Here is a 21,170-nt window from a genome sequence, read left to right on the forward strand (position 1 = left end):
CTGCTACAGGAAAGGCGCGAATGGGAGCCAGTCTGACCGAAGCTGGAGTACAACGGTCACGAAGTTACAAACAAGATGAAAAGTTGTTCTTTCATAGAGTGTGATTCAGTCTTTACAGCATTCCATTAAGATGCAACAGCTGCAGTCTGTCCGTGCCCAGAGATTTAAAACACTTCACAGTGTTCTACTGTGTCTGTCCTAGATATACAAAGGCTTATTTTATCCTTGGTAAGTGACTGGATTCAGTGTGTTTCATCACCTACGTCACTCATGAAGGAACTGAAATAAATGGGATATTATTGCATCTCATCATAAATTATATATTTACATTCTTTACTTGTTCAACCCCTCCTTAAAAAATTGATTTGGATCCATTTCCGTTGAATCTCAGACATGTGTGAGGCAATATGAAAGTAAGATATTTCAAAATAATGAATCCCCTTTGCAAAAGTAAAATCAATATTTCTTTATCACTTTTCCAGATGACTGGAAAAGAGACTGGCTAAGGGGTTAGATTTTGTTTCATTGTTTTACTAAGAAACCAATGACACAGCTGTGTTGAAAGATGTCAGGTGTACTTAATCTTAACCTTAACCTACCCACTAATTTTCATGAAAAACAACATGAAAAATTTCAAGTGAAGAAAGTACAGTATACAGTAGGTCATTTGTGTACTGACATTTAAGTTATTCATATTAATCAAATGTGTTAATATGATGACGGATGTTTAACTTTTACAGCAATATGTCAACACCACAACTGAGTTTGACAGCAGCAGGATCCCCATATCCAAACCTAACTTTCATGGCACCTCTCTTGTTCATTTGGAAAGTGAGCACTTATATAATTAAAAGTAAAGCATATAAGAACATATTTTAAGTTGTATAATTGTCATGCCCTCTACAGCTAGAGGGCGCTCCTACTCCTGTCCTGTCCTGAGTTTCCCTGTGCTTTGCTTGTTCTTCCGGTGTATCTTTGTTTGGGCCTATATATTTCCGGGTCACCCTTTCCTCCTCGCTCAGCATTGAGGGTTCGGATGTCTTGAGACCTGCCTAGCACCAGGTCATCTCCTCTGCGGCCTGAGGGCATAGGTTTCTACCCGACATCGTCTGACCTGCTGAGCCCAAGCTCACCCCCGTTTTGCCACTATGCATAGGGTCTTTTTTGCTTTCCTGCCATTCCATGGAATTCCCTTTCCAACATCCGTGACAATATTATATACGTGTAAAAACTTTTATGTAACCTTCTGTCATGTCAAGTTATTTAGCAAACCGCTTTATACCGTACGGTGCTGCTGGAAGCCGGAGCCTACCTAGCAAGCAATGAGCGCAAGGCAGGGTACAGCCTGTACAGCCTGGACATTGCCAGCCCTGTAACCTTCTGACACTGTAATATTATTTTAAACATCAGAAAAGATGACAGTTTGCATATACTGTAGGAAGACTTATGAATATCATACAGTGCATAAAACTACAGTACATGTATAAATGGGCAGGTACATCTGTGCCAAGAAATTAAAATTGTTAATTTTCAAAGTACTGAAAAAGGAATACGGCTTTTGAGGAAATGGGGTCTCATTTTAAAACTAATCTGCCAAGTAGAAGAACTTTGGCAAATTTAGCATTCAGAAAATAGAAGGTAGAAAGTCTTACAATGGACACAGACTTATCAAGCAGATGACTGGCATCAGCCAGATTCCCTACCAGAGACTTTTGGTTTAGGTTTGCAGGAGACTACAGATAAAAATGCTGATGGCAGTTGATGGTGATGAAGTTCCAAACTTTATTCTGATGTATTCGTAACCCTGATCCTCCCCAAGAGCCATTTCCTTTGTGAAGGAGTCCAGTGTACCGTTCGTCCAGTATGGCCAACTGATCACATCTTCTTCGTCTGAAGTCTGAGCTCATCGGCAAAGGCTGAGAGAAGAGTGGAGGAGAATCCTCCTAAACCTGAATATCTCCAGGAGTCCATGGTTTATGCCCAGTTTTTTAAATACTTATCATGTCCAATTTTAAAATGTTGCTAACTGTCACATTGCATTGCTTTTCGCACAGGTGAAAGGATCTGTGTCACAAAGGAACATTAGTTTACTTTTTGCTCACTATGATCAAGTGCATATTTAGGATAATAAGAATAGTGATGATAAAGAAAAATCAGTTTTGGTACGGTGCACATAGAATTAGAAGTACAGTATGTCGAGCCAGTCACCAGATTTCCAACTCTTTTATCAAAACACAGAACGTGACAGATGTGTCCACTCAGACACAATCACACAGCTTCTACTTCTAAATTAAGGGAAAAGATGTGTAAAACTAAATGCAGGAAACCTTAACCTTCATGGCACAGAAAAGGATAGCATTTACATGATTGGTACCTTTTAGTTTTTACACATGAAGAAGAGACCATGCACTCAATGACAACAAAGTACCCATTAGTGAAGCTAACCTTTTACAAGAGTACTAATGGACTGGCTCCAATATTCCTGTCCGTTGTTTCATAGACAAGCCAAGAGCTCTATCTCTTTGTGTGATTTGCACAAACTGTCTAAAGCCAAATATCCTAGAATTTCATTTTTGTCCCATAATAACAGCTCTTCCCAGACTTTAACAAATAAATACATTTTTTTACAAATGAAAAAATAGGGTCATGTGAAAAATATAGCACAGAAATTTAACCCTCTGTGCCTACAGTACACACTATTTTTATCACAATCACAAGATTTCATAAGGAACCATAAGATCTCAGTTACATACTGTATACAGTACTGTGCTAAAAATTGCCTATCAGTAGTTTTCATTCTTTGACAGCAACCTCTTTTTGAATTAATTACATTTCCTTGAAAATGTAGACAGATACGAAATCCTCTTTCGCACACAATATTTTTTTTTTCAATTCAATGCTACTGAAAAAGGCAGCATGGTGGCACATCGCTGCCTGGCAGTGCTGGGGCCCTGGCTTCAATTCCGGACCTGGGGTGCCATCTCTGTGGAATTTGTATGTTCCCCCCATGTTCTCATGGATTTTAGCCGGGTGATCCAGTTTCCTCCCACAGTCCAAAGATATACGGGTAAGTTAATTGGGTTCTGGGAAAACTGGGTATATCCCACCTTGCATCCATTGCTTGCCGGGATAGGCTCCGGCTCTCCCAGGGCCTAAGCTGGATAAATGTGGCAAACGAATGGAGGGATGGATGATACTGAGAGGCGAGAATGAGGGATAACATCATTCCCTAATATTTTTTCCTTCAACTTAGGAAAAAACAAACAGAATATACAAAGAAAATATATTAAATAAATATATATACAGTACCTTCCAAAAACCTGGTTTTGTAGAATTTCTAAAAGGGCCATCTTAAGGAAAATACAGTGAACGGAAGCTCACCTTCTGGGCTTCGGTGGGGAGATCATCACTGGAGGAGCTCATCACTGCTTCTGTAGGTGGTACATTCTTCTCCACTGCATCTTGGTGCCGGGCTCTTCCCAGCAGTGATTCCTGGGCAAAGCTGCTCTTCTTGACCTCATCTTCATCAGAGGAGAGCCCCTTGTCGCTGATGTTCCCTGTCAGCTCCCCCAACTTCTTCCTCAGCTTCTCCTCCTCCAAATCCACTACTGACTGGCCTCCAGGCACAGCGACCAGCTGTGAGAACATAGCAGTGCCCCGGGTGAGGTGTTGTTCTTGTGCATGCCGAATTGATTGCACTGTCATACAAGCAATGCTTGAGAGACCCAGTCTGACTTACCATTATCAGTCAATAAAAACTGATTCTTGGTTGAGTTGTGACAGTGAGTATACAGTAAGTACTGCTCACTATCACACTGCAAGACAGAAATGAATTTGGAAGAAGTTCTGTGAACTCCCATAGTGTAATACACTTTATCTAATCTTCTTCAATCATCTTGGACATGGATCAGTCCATCACATTGTATTAATACTTTAAAAGATTTTTTCTGATATTTTTTGACTCCCTGCTTGCTAAACAAAGCAAAACGCAATAAAGTGGTTAATACAGTATGTGAGTTTTATGTGAATATGTGAAGACCTGTCACAATAATAAACATAAAAAAAAGACTGTACTGTCCAGCACTTCTTTCGTCTTTTACTTTCTGGTAGTATCTTTTCTACCTTTCATGTAGCAACCAGACTACAAAATGTTAAAAGAAAATGTTTTCTGAAAAATCAGACTTTACCACTGTCTTAAATATATAATTAATTTTATACACTTTAATATATATTAATAACTATGAATTACATTTTTGCTAATCTGAGTTCTGGAACATTAAACAAAAATCTTGGAATGGCCATATAGAATTCAACAGAGCTTTAAATAGACAGCTATAATGTAAAAAGAGAAGAAACTGTGATAACGTCACTTTTAAAACTGTGCCACTTAAATTGTTCTTTTTCTTATCATTAAATGTTGGTGCTCTCTGATGACTTATGGATAAATTGCGACTCATTTAATATTTTTCTAAATAACCACAGTAGGCACTCCAGTGAATCTCTGCGTAATTGTGAGACCATCAGAGGAATTCAGAAAAAAAAAAGAATTTGCTTAATATTGATATCATGTCACAGATTTGAGTGGGTTCTGCTGGATGAAACCTGATTAAGTCTTGCATATAATACCAAAGCTGAATAAAAAAGACAATTATCAAGAGACTGCACAGTCCAAATGTTTGATATTCATTTCCATCTTAATTGAACTAGGTCATACTGTCCCAAATCCCTACCACTACCACCACTTCTAAACAGCTCATTTTCTGAAAGGTCCAGACCTCAGTCCTTTAGATGAAAATTAGCTTTATACTCAAACAACAAAACACTTATAACACTGATACATTATAAGCATTTCCTAAAGTGACTGTACTGGCAATGAATTTACAATAGTCCAAGTCTCAAATCAAGAGCTTATTGGAAACAAAATGCAATTTTAAATAGTGAGTAGTCAAAGACGCAGCCACTCTCCCCTTGAGAAATGTAGATGACTTGGTTGCCATTAGTAATTGAAGAAGATCAAGGATTTGTCTACAGATTGAGATGTTCTGCTTCAACAATCAGCAGACTAGTCCAGAGAGACCATGAAACCGCATCTATGAGGGACAGAACATGTCATAGAAGGCAAAGAGTACCCAAACCAGCACAGGAAAACTGATAAGGGGGTATAAGTGTGATAATGGAGGAAGGAATCCCATTTAACACAAGAACGTCTTTACTGTTGAGAGAGGTCAACTTTCATCCATTCATGGAATTTCTAACTGCTGCATACAATTCACGTTCACAGGGACCTTGACAGACAGCTGTGCAAGCAACAGGCACAAAGCGTGATACTCTCTCTTGCACACTTTCTTTTTTTAATAAGAAATTATTTTTTGGGAGGATATACCCATCTCTATTATGACAGCAAGCCTTAATTGTTTCTCACATCTAATGTACTGTATGCTTAAGGAAAGCCTATCCGCACGGGAAGAAGCCCAATTTCCAGTATATCTGTGTCTACCACTTTTCTGTTTATAATGCTAAATCAATGCTGCTCCAAATCCTGCTTTATCTAACAGTCTATATCCTGTCTTTTGTCTTTTGATGGTGATTGTCAGCCACCAAATAAATGTGAAACAGCACATGTGGGGTTTATCAGTTTTTCTAATGTACAATACATGCCCTTATGCACCATAAATAGACTGGTGGTGTAACTACCATATGAGTGATTAAGGTCCACTCTTGTGGCTGCTTTAGAGAAAGCAACAAAGACCTTTAGTGATAAAGTCAGCCAATATCAATGAGCGCAGGCAAATTGCCATAATTGCTTTGCAGTTACACACAACTGTTACAGTAAATCTGCATTTAAGAGAATTAAAAAGGAAGATACTGTACTTAGTTCCATCAGTACTGATGGCCAGAAAGATGTTCTAATTTTCAAACAAGAACTATTGTTAGGACTTGAAAGCAGAAATCTGTTGCATTTGTTTTTCCACCTCATGTGACATATCCCCTTTGTTACTTCACAATGTACTGTAGGTGACCATATTTATTGAGGGTAATGCTTTTTCCAATGAGGAGGATAATATTATTAGGGGTCCTGTATTGATAAGTTGCTCTTTATCTTTAAAAGGGACTCCTTTTATAAAATGCTTGTACCCAAGCTGCTTTCAGGTCTTTATATGGATAGTTGTCACTCAGATAATCATATACCACTTGCTAGTCACATCTACATTTCCATAGTCATGTGATTCATTAGAGAGCTGAATGCCAAGGCAGAGTTAATATATGTGCTCTGAAGCACAATGCAACAGCCCATGGGTGGCACAGCACAAAATGAGTGGGACACGCTTTTACATTCACGCTACATTGTTTTCCATTTTCACAGTAATTAAAATGCAAACAATGTGGCCTGAATTGCCTCTTCCCATGTGCATATTTAATAACCCTGAAGAAAAACTCAAGGGTTTTGTTTTAAACGGTCGAGCAGGCAGTCAAGCTATGAATTCATCAGAACTTACTTGTCTTCAAATTTACATTAGTTTCAATATAGATTTTTCATAAAGTACTACTAAGAAAATCATCCTCATCCGTGTTTCTCCTCTGTTATGGTATTTGAACTGAAACATTCAGGAGGCATCAAAATACAGGAGTTATAAAACTGTTCATTGTATGTTAAATGTGTGTTTAATGGATGGAGGCTCTCTTACTGTCAGTATTTGCTGTTAAAGGTAAGACAATGTCAAATGTCAACATCTCGGTAAACAGATGACACAACAGCCTGACATAATGGTGCTCACAGTAATAGACACTCAAAGTAATATTTTTCATAGCTCCAAAATTCCTTTATCAATTACAATACAAAATCCCAGTCAAATATGAAACCTTCAGGTGAATATTGAAATATTAACTGTGCACCCTTTCTTTTACCAGTGATTTAAGATAGCTTTGTACTTCTGAAATATAAATGCAAATTAAACATTTTTCTTTATAGAAATACCTGGAGATGATCTCTGTATTTACCTGGTCAACTGGCACTGTCATTTTCTGTTCCAGTCGGCTGAGCAGACTTTCAATAGCAGACATACGCTTGTTCAGCTCAGTGATCTAGACCCCAGGCCACCAAGAATAAACAAGAAAGAGAGAAATAGAGAACAGCAGACACAAGACCCCAGACTGAAATATAGAAACAAGCCGCGGGAGAGAATGATATGCTTGCATTGCACCTTATCTGTTCATTTAAAATACTCAAAATTAAATATATAGAAAATATAGTTATAACAAAATCCAGGTATTATTAAAAGTTTTATGTTTATACTGCATGCTATTATTTAGTCTTATGAGGCCTTCCAGAATGCTGTTATTATTGGATGGTGGGATATTTATGTTATATATATATATTTGTTAGAATATATATATATACTGTAACTATACCAACAAATTAAGCTTATATAAATAAGATCATTAATCATATTATCATATGTGTACTTCTATTTCAGCAGGTGCATAATTTGTTAATATAGAGAAGAATCCAGGAAAATGCTCCCTGTTCAAATGGACCTGATCTGTGTGCAAGTGCTGCTAGAGTAGAATTTAAGGACTGTGCAATACAACTGCTCCCTAATCACTGCTCTAGCGTTTCTCATTTTTTACCATACTAATATAACTCCAGAGGATGACAACATATGGTGTCTTGATGTTTAGCTAATCAATTGTCATTTGTTTTCTGCATCAGTCTGTATTGATTTTATTTGGGTTTGGTCACATGTTATGAAGGAGAGAAAGTGTCCCTGAGGGTCTTACACAGATATAAGTAGGGGACTAATAAAGACAGCTGCAGTTTAAATACTCAGTTGGGAAATACCTCTAGGTCATATCTGTTGAAAAGCAAACAGACACACAGCTGCAGTGTGTGAGCTGAAGCCTCAACAAATACAGTATAGGAGGCTTTACTCTGCCAGCATAGACACTGGAGATTAGATATAAGAGAGTCAAGAGATTTTTTTCCCCTTTTGAATGTAGTAGTTACGGACATTCTGAAAACAATAGTCCTGCATTACAAAAAGAAAAGTGGGAGTACTGTAAATAAATTGTCATGTTCAATGTGGTTTAATATCACTGAAATAAAGTTTTGATGTACTGTATGTAATTAAAATGGAAAGAAAGAAAAGTTCATAGCATAGTTCCTTCAGTTGTTCAGTATTCATTCCACAGAATGAATCAGCCATTCCCTGCACACCTTTGAAAGGAGATTAAATAATCTAGTTTTTGCTGTTTTTCCATGGACAGGGCCTGTCTATTGCATGATACAGACACACATACTGTACAGTACTGTACATGTACTATAGATACGGGGAAGCCTACAATAATTAACCTGGGCAGCATTTTGTTGGACTGTGGGAAGAAACCAGAGCAGCTGGAGAAAACCCATAAAAGGAAAGCACAAGCTACCCACAGAAGGCACCCCAAACCACAAACAAACCCAGAACCCAAGAACTGCGAGACAAAAGCATGAACCTCCAAACCAAGGTGTTGCAAATCATGTATAATACCAGGAGAGGAATTATTGGTCGCTATCCAAATAAAAATTGATTGAGAAGAATCAGGGCAAACTAACACATATACAGTCACAACCCTGAATCCAACAAATAAGACCGGAGGGAAATGCAGTCTTCTTCTTTCATTAACACATTGTCAAACTGTAAAGTTCTATGTTCAATTTTGATTTCCTAGGAATATGAAATAGGCCTATACTGTATGTATTCCAGCTGTAATGTGTGCTCCTTTCCTCACTCACCACTCTTACATGTAGAATTATAAGATGTGTGGCCATTATTTCCAAAAAATCAATTATTTCTCATTAGGTACAGTGATATAAAAATATCATCATTATAGAGCTGTTACTGTACCTCCCAGACTACCCACAAATGTATTATACAATATAATTTTAAAATACACTGAAATTTCAGTTTTAATGTTTATTTTTCTTTTGCGCAGAGGAGCTCTTCAAGCCCATGTAGTCTGTTTGTTTGTTAATAGCTAAATGATCCAATGATCTCATTCAACAACATGGCTGGTTACCTTATTCAAGACTTTCATGACCCTCTTTGTAAAAAGGTGCCTTTGTTCACATTTTAGTTTGTTATTTGGTTATTATTTAGTCTCTCACTTAGCACACTCCTTTCACCCTATGATCTTATCTCTCTGCTCTGTACTGATTCTAGAGCCACAGCATTATTTGTAATGTGGTGATCAATTTTTTACACATTGTCCTAAATTAGTTTTTATTATTGCTTTTTGTAGTTCTAACATAACTTCCCTTTATTAAAGTTCAGTTTTTAATGTATATACTTAAAATACGTGAGACTTTTTATTGCATAAGACATTGTATAGAAGATATAAATGATGCCATCATATAAACTCCTTTTTCATAAATATCTTCTTCAAGACCAGCATTTCCTGTCTTATATTTATAGTATATGTATTTGCTACATGCAAGTAACACTCTGCATTTGTCTGCATTAAAGGTTATCTGCCAGGTGTTTTCTCAGTCTTGAATTCTGTCCTAAACCTTTTTGAATTTTCCATCTTTATCCCTTTGAGCCAAAAGGACTTAATGATCTTTTTAGTGTCAAGTAAACCTTGGGTGTGACAGACTTAACTAGCCGTACTGGTAATGACCGCCTGGCCGATGTACATTTATACTACCTTGGAGAGACATGCCACTTGTGTAGTGTAAAAGCCAATCAAAGTCAATGGCCATCCTATATATGACAGTTCTCTTTGGAGAATAGCTCCAGTAGCGAATAATTAGGCAAAGCATTGACCAAACTGCAATGAGGAGAAAACTCCCGTCAGCTTGAATGGGATGACCCATGTTTCTTTTGCTTCCAAAAGACTGAAGTGTTGATCCTACTGTAGATTACAAAAGAAATTGGTGGGTCTATCTCCCTCCCGTGCCTCACTTTTTCAGTGTCTGCTCAAAGAGAAATGGGTGTTTTTCCTGTGATTGCTCTTGCTTTCTGCGTGCTGTTTCCAGCTGGACTCAAGAGAACATGGTGGCTGACGCTGCTATACCTGCGGGGCACCGTGATGCACGTTCTCCTGGGAGGAGGCGCGGCTTCGACGACGGGGTGGCAGGTGGCTCTGGTACAGAGGGAAGCGGGGTACGGCTTCGGGCTCATCCTCTGACGTGTCCATGTCAGCGTAGTAGCGTGAGCGCTGGGCCCCATTGAAGGTGCCCGATGGACTGCCCTTGGGAGAGGAGCGCGTGCGGATCATTCGCTGCTCAGGGTAGTGGCCCTCATCTGAGAAGCAGAGAGACAGTGAGGAAACCGAGAGCAAAAGTGAGGTCGACGGGGAGGGAGTAGGACAGGTAAGGAGAGAGAAAATGAAAAGCAGGAGAGGAAGAAGACAGAGATTGTGCGATGTACTATGGATCAGGAGCAGATAAAAAAACATATTAAGGCATCGCCACTTCTCAGAGACTGCAGGAAGTGCTGAGCTGTGAGTGTGGATTTCCTGGCAAAAAATGCAAAAAATGTAAGCTAAAAATGAAAATATAAATTAAAAAAGCAAAAATGAAATGCTCTCTATGGTTCTCCAGACAAGCACTAATGTTTTCAAACAAGGACCTGAGTGAGAACTTTTTTTGCTGAAATGAGAAATGAGATTAAAAACCTAGTTTAGAAAAAAAGTATATGTGTTTTACACAAGTTACTGTGCAAATCTTAATACAGCTCAGATATGTTGGACCTCTTAAAGCACCTCAGAATGGATATGGTCGCTCCGGCCAAGAGATAAAATACCAGCTACCCAATTCATCCCCAGAGGAGCTGTCCATCTACAGTGAAACAATATTAAGTGACCAAGGCCATTAAAATAGACCACTTTCCTATGACATTCAGTTTTCTTAGGACAGTCTATACAATTTCATCCAAGCTAGAAGAGGATAAGGCTTGATTTGAAAAGAAAAGTATTATCCTCATTGTTTGAAAAGATAACATATTATCAATGTAATGATCTCATTCTTGAAATGTATTTTAAAATTGATCTGTTTTTATGCTTTATTCTGCTCATCAAAAAAATATGATCCCATCAATCTGAAGAAAATGATCATCTGTTTTATACTTCTGTTAAGGTAGACAAAAACCTCACCAAATTGCTTTGTCCCTGCACAATGTAAAGAAATTGCAAACCTTGTACATGAACAGGATGCCTTTTTTCACCAAAAAACACATCATAACCGTAATGTCAATAAGTTTCAAGAACAGACTCTAAAAATTGTGCTCTAGCTACATGTTCAAAGACTGTTAAAGTCATAGGCTAACCGGTGAATGGAAGTGTGAGGTATGGAAACAATCTTTTAACTCTTTAGGAATTTCACCTCAGTCATGTACCTGCCACATTATGCAACACTGTGCAACTAGAGATGATGCCGACAAAAGGGTGTATTACATTTCTGAGAACCAAAACATTGTGAAATTAAGAATACTTTATTTTACAAATGGATTTTGCAGTAACATTAGCAATTAAGGCAGTATTTGCATCCCTATGGGATAAGAAGCACTGTATAAATGGAGGGTATTATTATTTTTATTATTATTATTGTTTGAATTATTATCATTATTAATGTTGTTATTGAACAGATGTTTGGGAGGAGGTCAAACTCTAATCTCACACTTTTCTCTGGAAGTGCACTTCTATCCTAGAGCCCCTCCCTCCACCCAACTTCACCTTTGCAGCTGCCTCCCTGGTTCATTCCTGAAAAATGAGGATGGCTGTGACAGTGCTATGATTTTCTCAGCCAGGCAAGTTAACGCCCAAGTATTAAGTACAATATTTGCTGGATCATTCTTGCATTATTAAACTTTGTCTGAGCTCTGGAATTATAAACTGGTTGGCACAAATACAACCTGAGAAAAGTCAATTATTGGGTTGCACCTGTTGTTTGGTGGTATCTCACCTGAGCGTGAGGACTTCTCCAGACTCTTCTTGCGAGAGTTGATGCGAAGGTGCAGCTCTGTGCTGAACTCCTGCTCAGGATCGTCCCCTCGCTGACCCTGTTCCTCTAGGATCTGCTGGAAGACTGAGGCGATATCGGCCTCAGCAATCATTGACTCCCGCCGTGTCACCCCCTCCACCCCGCCGGAGTGCTACGGAAATGACAGGGGCCAACAGGGCCACGGTCACCCACAGACAACCAAAGCACACTACCTAGTACTACAAGTCACCAGCCACTGCTGTAAAGGTGGATGGATAACCAGCTATTGTACTGGTCCATTTACTTCCATATTTTCCTCCTAGCAGATGTGTTTATCTGTGACAGCACATTTGTCACACCATAGAATAGAACTGATAAACAATATGCCTCAAAAGGGCTATTCTTAGAGTAATATAATTTTGTGTATCACTACAAGCAGATATTTGCAATAAATGTGTAAATGTGTAATTACCCTCTCTTGTTCTGACAATGTTGGTCATATTATGAAGAGTGTGTGGTGTGTGTGAGCATACAGATTGCAAATGTAAACTTAACTGGGTCACATTGCTAAAGAAAAAGGTTATCCATACCTTTCAAATCATTCCAATACTACCCAAGGAGCACAGGGTGTGACCTGAACAGCCTTGTGTTAGGAGTGTCCAGAGCTACAAAGTATCCAGCCTAAACTGTTTTCATTCAATGTGATTACACTATCACCTGTGCGCAATCTCTGCAATAAATTGCAGTTGTTATAGGTGTGCACTTTCACTTTTATAATTAGGGAAACATATATAAAACAATATTTATTCTTTTGTATCTGAGTGTAAAATGTTATAGTGTAGACTAAAGGTAAACACCATGCTTCTTGGTAATTGGTAACAAATGGCACAGCACTTAATGCAATAGACTGACTGGGTGCTGCTAAATACAAATATTTTAAAATGCAGTACCTTCTTTTGAACCCTCTCAAAATGCGGTAGGGAATGGACATCTGTTGGAACTAATTAACCAATTAAAATTGTCCCTATAGATGCCACTGACATCTGTCTTCTGCTCCTCCATCTTAAGCCAGATAATAAACTGGTACATGCACCAATCAATGACACTCTCCTTTATGACTTTAAAATACCATGTTTGTTTTAGCAATTGGTGAATATGAGTGGAAAAAAATCAATGTCTTAGGACATACAAAAAGTGTATGTGACACCTGAGGGGAAGAGGGCTGCATGACAAATTAGCAATCTGGCATGACATGAATAACAACTCTGGAAAACATGAAGAAAACAGAAATTCACGTGACATTTTCGAGAATGTAAAACCTTATATCGTCTATGATAGCAAACAGATAAAATGGACAGATTGAGTCATGCTACAGCTTTCTGAAACTACATTTATCACCATGGCAATATCCATAAAGACCCTCTGCGTTTCAATAACGAAGGGATGATCTAACAAACAAAGACAAACACAAATCCTTATGATGTTTGACATTCAACATTAAAATGTTAAAAATCAACAAATTAACAAGACATTCCATCCTCTAATGTGTCACTTTACATCTTATGTATTTTATATGTGTAAAAAAACGTTTACTGTACAGAAATGAACTACACTGGTATACAAAGACAAACAAACAAAGCACACTGTACTAAAGAAAAATCAGTAAAGCAGAGGCAAGCAGGATTGAGCACAGTCTTAATGAATACTAATTTAAAACAATATATTCAAAATAGAAAAACATGGGAAAGGCATTGTGATTCAATAATACACTGCAATTTAAAATTTTAACTTTGTAAAGGAACGACTGGAATATTGTACAGTTCTCCCTAAAAACGAATATCCCTTATTGTTGTTCTGAATAATATGAATTTTTCAAGATGATACAATGTATTATCAAAGGATAAGGGAGTTAATTCATCTATAACATATTGTATTAAGTGTATAATACATTAAGTTGCTATATGCATAGAAAGCTGAGCATGTAATGATGAACTAAATCCAAAATAGTCTTACGAGATAGTGACTGTTCCTTTTTAAGTTAAGAAAACAGCAGCATTAAAAGTGCTCATTCTTGTACTGTATAATAGCTTGATTTTCTCAAAATGTGACAAGTATTTGTTGGTCAAATCCTAATGTTAAACAATTGACACAAGAATTGCAAATCTTAGATTTGCAAAGGTTCTGCACTGATCAGCAAGTCACTCAGAATGTCTCCTACAGGCCCCAAACTCAAAACTATATTTTTGTGTATGGATTCAGATTTCAACAGAAATAAGCCCAGAGTAAAAAATCCTGAAATCTACTTTGTTGTAGCCTTTGAAGTGAAAGAACACAAAGTGACAAATGTATGTTTTCACAAACATGATTATTCTCTATCATGTTTGTGAACCTTTGTATAACAAAACCTTTAAACTACGCAAGCTTTTGAATCGTGAACATTTAAGTCCCAATACACATATGCAGAGCACCTGCCTTTTCCTGACTACTTAAATTTCAAAGATTTTTTCCACCTTTAGCAGAGTCTGTCTTTAATTTATCAATGCACGAAATGTATAATTTTATATGGACTTCTCTTATTTCTTTCTAAGCCCACATGATGGAGAAGATACAGTATGTGCCACATCCTCTCCAGAGTGAATCAGTTTGAAGAACTCACTGTGCAAGAGCTGTGTGAACACTTTTTGGAGGCTCTAATGAGAGAGAAAGATGGAGCCAAGCACCCCAGTACCTGCAGAGATTGTCGTCGAGACTGAGTGGAGTACTCAGAGTCCAGATCAAAATCAAGAGGGTGAACCGAGAGGAGACGTTTGGTCTTTCGAATCTTAAAGGCATCGAAACACAAAGACAATCATTTGGAATCAAAAGAGAAAGCCTGCCTCATGAAAAGAAAATGATTGCTGAGTGATCAAACACTGTTGCTCAAGAGTCAACGTAACTCTACCACATTAATTTAAAAAGATAATTGATTTAAATTTTCAACAGTCCAAATGTTCAATTTAAATTAACTATAATACTTAGAAAACTATATCTAGAAAAGGTAATCTAAATGTGCCAAGCCTGAGTTTCTTTTTGTAAACCTGGTGTCTTTGGGGTATTTTGTTTTAATTTAAGGAAATACATTTTGCTTTTTGTAGAACATTTCACTTGTGTGGAACCCAGAGTGAATGAACTGATGCTCTTGAGAATCAGGTTTGAACAGCTCTAAAATCGGAAGAGAATTCGTTAGAGTTAAGCCTCAAATTTGGCAGGTAAAGAAACCAGAAATTTAAGGAAAGGATTTTGCGTCAATCTTAACATTTAAGATTAATTTAACATTTAAGACATCCCTCACATAGTGAGTCGATCTGCATGGGACTTTGCAGATTCAAAAATACAGAAAGTCAATTAAATTATTAAATAAATTAAGCTAATAAACGTTGGTTCTTTCCAATGATGCTGTCCATTTTTCATGCTTCTGGACACTTCTATCTACACAACTTAAAAGATTATTAGAAATGCCGCTACTTAAGAATTCTTCAACAAACCTTTCACATGTTTAAAACATCGTCTATGATGTTTCTGAAGTGGATCTGTATTATACTACTGCAGATGGAATGCAATGTTTGTTTTTACAAAAGGTGTTATTGATGATATTTTAATAAAAAAAAATATTTAAAAATGTTAGTCTCACATTTTTAGTCTCACAATCTCGCACGAGCTAAATAACACAAACTAAAGGAATAAGACTTCATCCTGGACAACGAAAGTGACATCTATGAGAACTATGAGGGAACATCCAACCATGAAACATGCAAACAAAAAACAGCTATTATGGCAAAAGCATTAAGACAAGCAATATAAAACAACAGAGAAATCTTACATGTGCACAAGTACCCCTTCAGAAAACCAATGCTTACACATATGTACTCGCCAATGTTTTCAGACAATAATGCTGTAGAAATTGTGTATGCCTTAGAACTGCATTGCATTGGGTAAGATCAAGAATAACACAGTGAAAAGGTTTCTATTGCTTATTTGGTATATTATTTCGGATGTTACAGTACATATAAATATTTGTGTTAAATTAAAATGAATACATTTAAAAATTGTAACTATTTCTAAGAATTATTACTTTTATTGTTGTCTTGGTGAGAACTGTGATGAGAAAATCTTGGCATGGCTGTGGAATTTTCATTTTACATCTTCTGCTTTCCATCACTCCAGGGATGAATTTCCTTCATCAGACTATTAAGATGACTAATGGATTCTATAGTGCCAGTTCAGCTGAATGGATAGTGTTTTTCATATTGGTCCACCTTGTACTTTTTCTGGCTTGCCTAAGTAACCCTCCAAATCTATTGAAAACAAAATAATGGGTGACTGTGTGGTTACTGTTGACAGCTCCTTCACATACACCCAAGGCTCAGATGTCTGTGAATAAGAGTTTGTTTTTACCAGTTTGTAGCGCTGTGCCTCTGAGGCATCAATGGTTCCTTCATCTTCTTCCCGTCCATCGTAGACATCTGAGGAAACAGAGTGAGAATGGAACAGCACCTATTAAATATTGAAAGGTTACTTCACGTATTCTGTGCATTTGTGGTCTGTTTAGTAACAAATTCTTTGTGCAACTAAGTTACACATGGAGGGTAATGGGACAGAGCTCCTACTGCAGTTGAACTCCTTTCCTGTGTCTGAACACTCACAGTCTTTCACTAATCATTCCATACAATTCCGTCCTTATCTTCCCCCACTGGGCATCACAAAATATCCATCAGACATTTGGAAGCACAAACTGTGTGTTTCAGGAACTAGAAAACCCATTTTGAGTAGAATTCTAATAAAGTGCTGAAGAATGTTTTATTAAGCCCTACTGTGTGGAAAAGTACCACAGTTCTTTTTGCCACTCATTTACTGTACTAAACAAGCGGAACACTTATTAAGAAAAAATACAAGGTCTTTTAAAATTCAGATTGTGAATAAGTGCTGTGTTACTGCTCATTGTTACTGCTCACCATGTAGTTCGACAGCAGCAACATTGATCAAACTGCAAACATACAGTATGTTCTGGGTTTTAGAGCCCTTTTCAGTTGTATTTTGTCACAAGCCTTTGTTACTGTTGCTGAGTGTTCTCAAAGGTGAAGTGAATATGGAGAGCTGGGGGTCAGAGCTTCAGCCCACAGGTTAAAGATCTGCAGTGTACCCTCTGTAGAACTCCTGCTCACTCAGGTCACAGACAGAGATACACAACACTCCTCTTGTAAACCTATTTATTTCACACTATCCCACGTTCTTAATGTTCTGCGAATTAGGGAAGAAATCCTCTAATGATACTCTCTACACGATAAGTATGCAAGTGGTACTTTAAGATGCATGGTACCTGTACTGCAAGTACTAATACCCTAGCTAGGGGCAAAACACAAGGGCTTTCCTATATTATTCTGGTTAAGAGTCATCTGATCTAATTGCAGGAGACCATGCCTGAGGAATGCTTTACACAGCTACAGGTGAACTGATACACACCTCAGAATATTAAGAAAACAGGAGTACTTTCAGCAAAAAAGTTTCCTCACAATGTCAGGTTTACAGTATATACATACATTTAAATATCTGTTAAAAGGTCTGCATTTACTGCACTTGAGAAAGCAGCTTGAAGCTAGACAAGGAAATAGACAGGCAAGGAAATATTTGGAATTCTTTCCAGACATTAACATTTACCTCTCTAAAAAATGTCAGTGTGCTTTTCTTTGCGTCAAAATCATGCCAGCATTTATTTTATTTTTAAGATTATCTGCTTAATTTTATCATAATATTACATGTCTAATTGTGTTCAATGTCTAATCAATAAATGTTTACATGAATTCTGAAACACTATACTACATCTGATATAAATTAGATTCAAAATATGTCCACTACGGTACAGTCCAATAAATTGAAAATTGATAAGCTCAGAGCAGTGCTCAGGGAGAGACTGGGCATAATTATGTTACAACAACAGAAGACAGCCTCAAGTGACTTGTTCCATACTCACTTCGTATATCAGGCATGCTGTATGTGTCATCATCACGGGGGCCTATGATGAGAAGCAGAAAAAATCAATAATTGTACCCCTGAAAAATGAAGCGATCACTGCATAACAACTAAAGCCAAGTGTAGGTGAATTATTCATACTATGCTAAACACAAATGGTATTTTAATTATTTAAAAATAATTCCAAAGCTATCATACTGTACTTCTTCAAAATTAGAATGACTACATAACACTGACATCTGTTGGCATTAAAAGGTATTGTATCATAAACAAGGTAAAGGTAAAGGTTTGTAAAGGTATCTTTTATAAACAACTTTTATTTTGTGAGATTTTGTGAGATATCACAAAATAAACTTAGTACTGTACAGTATGTTACTTTCTATAGCAGTAAATATTTCAAGATGAACAGCACAATTACTGTGAGAGGAATTAAACTAAAGACTACAACAATTCTGGTTTATACATCTGAGAAACCAAAGGGTAAATAACACTATTTGTATGTTAGCTTAACATCTACCCAGCTTATAACTGCTTCTTTTAATTCAGGGTTGAGGATGAGCTGGAGCCTATCCCTGTAAGTACTGGGTGAGAGGCAGTGCACACCCTGGATGGGACACCAGTCCTTCGCAAGGCAGACACACACACTCACACCTAGGGCCAGTTATCCCAGAAGCCAATTATCTTACCAATATGTTTCTGGACTGTGGGATGACACTAGAGCAACTGGAGGGAGCCCACGCAAACACAGAAAGAAAAAACAAACTCCACATAGATAGCACTCCAGGTTCAGAATTGAACCCCAGACCTCAATGCAGTGAGGTAGCAAGACTAACCACTACTCTACTGTGTCAGCCATTAGCTCAATATCAACTATACAAACCCAGTACACCCAGGGCAAGCAAATGGCTCTTTCTAGGCTACTGTATGCACCTCCTACTTATTTTTCAGTCTAAGTCAGTACATTTTGTAATACTTTAAATGAAGATCAAAGACCATGCTCAAATTGTAATCACTGTCTGCTTTGCATTATTGTGACGTCACATAATATAAAAATTCTTTTTTAACTCCTTGTGATTATATACTGTATACAGTATAACCTATGAACAGGATTCCCAAAATGTGGAAATATGTGACACAAAATGAAACAACAAACACAAATCATTCATCATATTCCTCCTTAAAACATCTGTACCTTTAGTTTCCTAGAGAAAACATAATATACAGTACATATCTGAATACAGCACTTGAACAAAAGGCAAGACCAAAGCAGCTATTTCTCTGGACTGTGGTGCCTCATGTTCAGAATCTGACGAGATAACCATCCATCCAAACACCACAGAAAAAGGGGAAATGACCAAATAACACCTTTTTGCATTTCCAACCACTGAGTAAGAGCTTACTTTCTCCTAAGTTTGTCACCAACAACCCTGTACATTTATTAGATTAATAGAAAACAATTTAGCAACTTGAATTATTCTACATTAATAATGTAAAGCAATCCTTTAATCTCACTATTTACTGTTATACATTTCTTTGTAGATTAGCTCATCTCTGATAAGTTTACTTTTGCTAAAATCCTATTTTATTATGGCACATACAGTATGACAAAAAAGTGAACAACAGAGATTTGATAATTCACTGTTAGACATTTTGCAACCAGCTGTGGGCTGTCCTGTGCCACTCAGATATACTGTAAGTACTGTGAGTTTAAGAAGCTTCTACAGTTAGGCTGCACATCATACATACCTATAAGATCAGAAGAGGCACTCTGACCACCATGCAGTCTCTTATACAGTGATCGCATTACCTTGGCACTGCCAAATCGCTTAAACCGAGATCTCACATGTTCATGATACCAGTCCAGTGTACCCATCTTCACAACTCTAGCAAAAAGTAGGAAACAACAAAGAATGCTGAACAATCTGGATTTCATTCTCTCTTTTTAATCATGTTTGTGTACACAATGGCTGTATTAAATATAGAAACAGACAAAATGCATGGAACTATAAAAAACTGCAGTAAATTCCTTATGGAAAAATCACTCTCAGCCTTAAACTAATTATTTTTCAAGAAGTCTCTTCTCCACCAGATGGCAGTAACTCAGCTTCTTTACACAATGTCTAGAAACAGAGGTTTATTAGTCTTCTAATTTGAGAAATAAATCACAGGTTTAAACATTCTTGTGTCCAACAACTGTGTTTATTAGCTGCGCTGCATACTTCAGGCTTTCAGACCAAAACGTTACAAGCAAATCTGGTACCACATTTTTGAAAGACATGTCATAAAGGCCTTGTCCAGGCTCACCACAGTTTTGTAATGAAACCTCTGTCCACTGGGTGCTGAGTTACCAAACACTTCCCACATCTGTTTAACGTGGAATTGAATTTGAAATGTTTAAATGACTAGTAAATGAAACCCTAGAGCCACCAGGTCACCGTATTCTTTTTCACAGCTGTATCATGGAATGTTCAACCCAAAGCAAACCTGGGAATAGAACAATCACAAAAAATTGTAAAAATAAAAAGTGAAGCTGCGAAATAGGCATATTTTTCCCATTACTCAGACAGGCAAGGCTCTTTTACTCATTCTGACAGCATATCGGATATGGATCCAAGCGATCAAGGCACTTGCCAGTCGTCGTATCCAAGGCAAAGATGGATCACTCCATCACTTTGAATATTATTATTATTATTTACAGGTACCTGTCATCAGCCAAGGGAATCCTTCCATTATTGCTCTTTAGTTCTGATGAGTCCTGAATCTCTGACCCCTTTGTGAAACGCTATTAAATTGGCTTATATGAGTCCCCAGATAATATAAAAACAATCGCATTGTTAGTTCAAACATATATTGGTACTGACAGCTTGCAGTGTGACAAGCAGGGTTAACTGAAACCTGAAGAAGATGAGACCTTATAAGCAGAAGAATTAGAGGCCCCATGTGACTGTGGTCCTGCTGCTGTGAGTCTGAACTATTAGTACCACAAGCACAGAGTGCAGATGTGTCTGGAGGCAGAAGACCACAGGGGGAAACTGTACCTGGTGATTACAGAACGCACTCGATTTTCAATGTAAAACCATTTGTTTAACTAAACAGACTTTAAGTCTGGAAATCCAACTCAAAGTGCCTTGCTTCTTTAAAAGTCACTTGCAAGCAGGAAGATGATTTATCTAATATACTGCATATATGAATTATAAGAATAATA

The 21,170-nt window shown here is 37.4% G+C and overlaps 1 protein-coding gene across 1 annotated transcript in view; it reads right to left on the reverse strand.

Annotated features, from left to right (window-relative positions):
* Window positions 1–21,170, reverse strand: part of mlphb (melanophilin b) — a 45,295-nt gene that overhangs the window by 6,837 nt on the left and 17,288 nt on the right. Inside the window, exons 4-11 of the mRNA XM_088930986.1 lie at window positions 19,712–19,848; window positions 17,967–18,008; window positions 16,394–16,461; window positions 14,688–14,780; window positions 11,942–12,131; window positions 10,054–10,283; window positions 7,000–7,083; window positions 3,382–3,636 (exon numbers count right to left, since the gene is read on the reverse strand). Of these exons, the coding sequence (XP_088787112.1) occupies window positions 3,382–3,636; window positions 7,000–7,083; window positions 10,054–10,283; window positions 11,942–12,131; window positions 14,688–14,780; window positions 16,394–16,461; window positions 17,967–18,008; window positions 19,712–19,848 (1,099 nt within the window). The remainder of the gene's footprint in view (window positions 1–3,381; window positions 3,637–6,999; window positions 7,084–10,053; window positions 10,284–11,941; window positions 12,132–14,687; window positions 14,781–16,393; window positions 16,462–17,966; window positions 18,009–19,711; window positions 19,849–21,170) is intronic.

The sequence above is a fragment of the Atractosteus spatula genome, chromosome 13, assembly GCF_055471065.1.
Source record: "Atractosteus spatula isolate fAtrSpa1 chromosome 13, fAtrSpa1.hap1, whole genome shotgun sequence".
Taxonomy (NCBI): Eukaryota; Metazoa; Chordata; class Actinopteri; order Semionotiformes; family Lepisosteidae; genus Atractosteus; species Atractosteus spatula.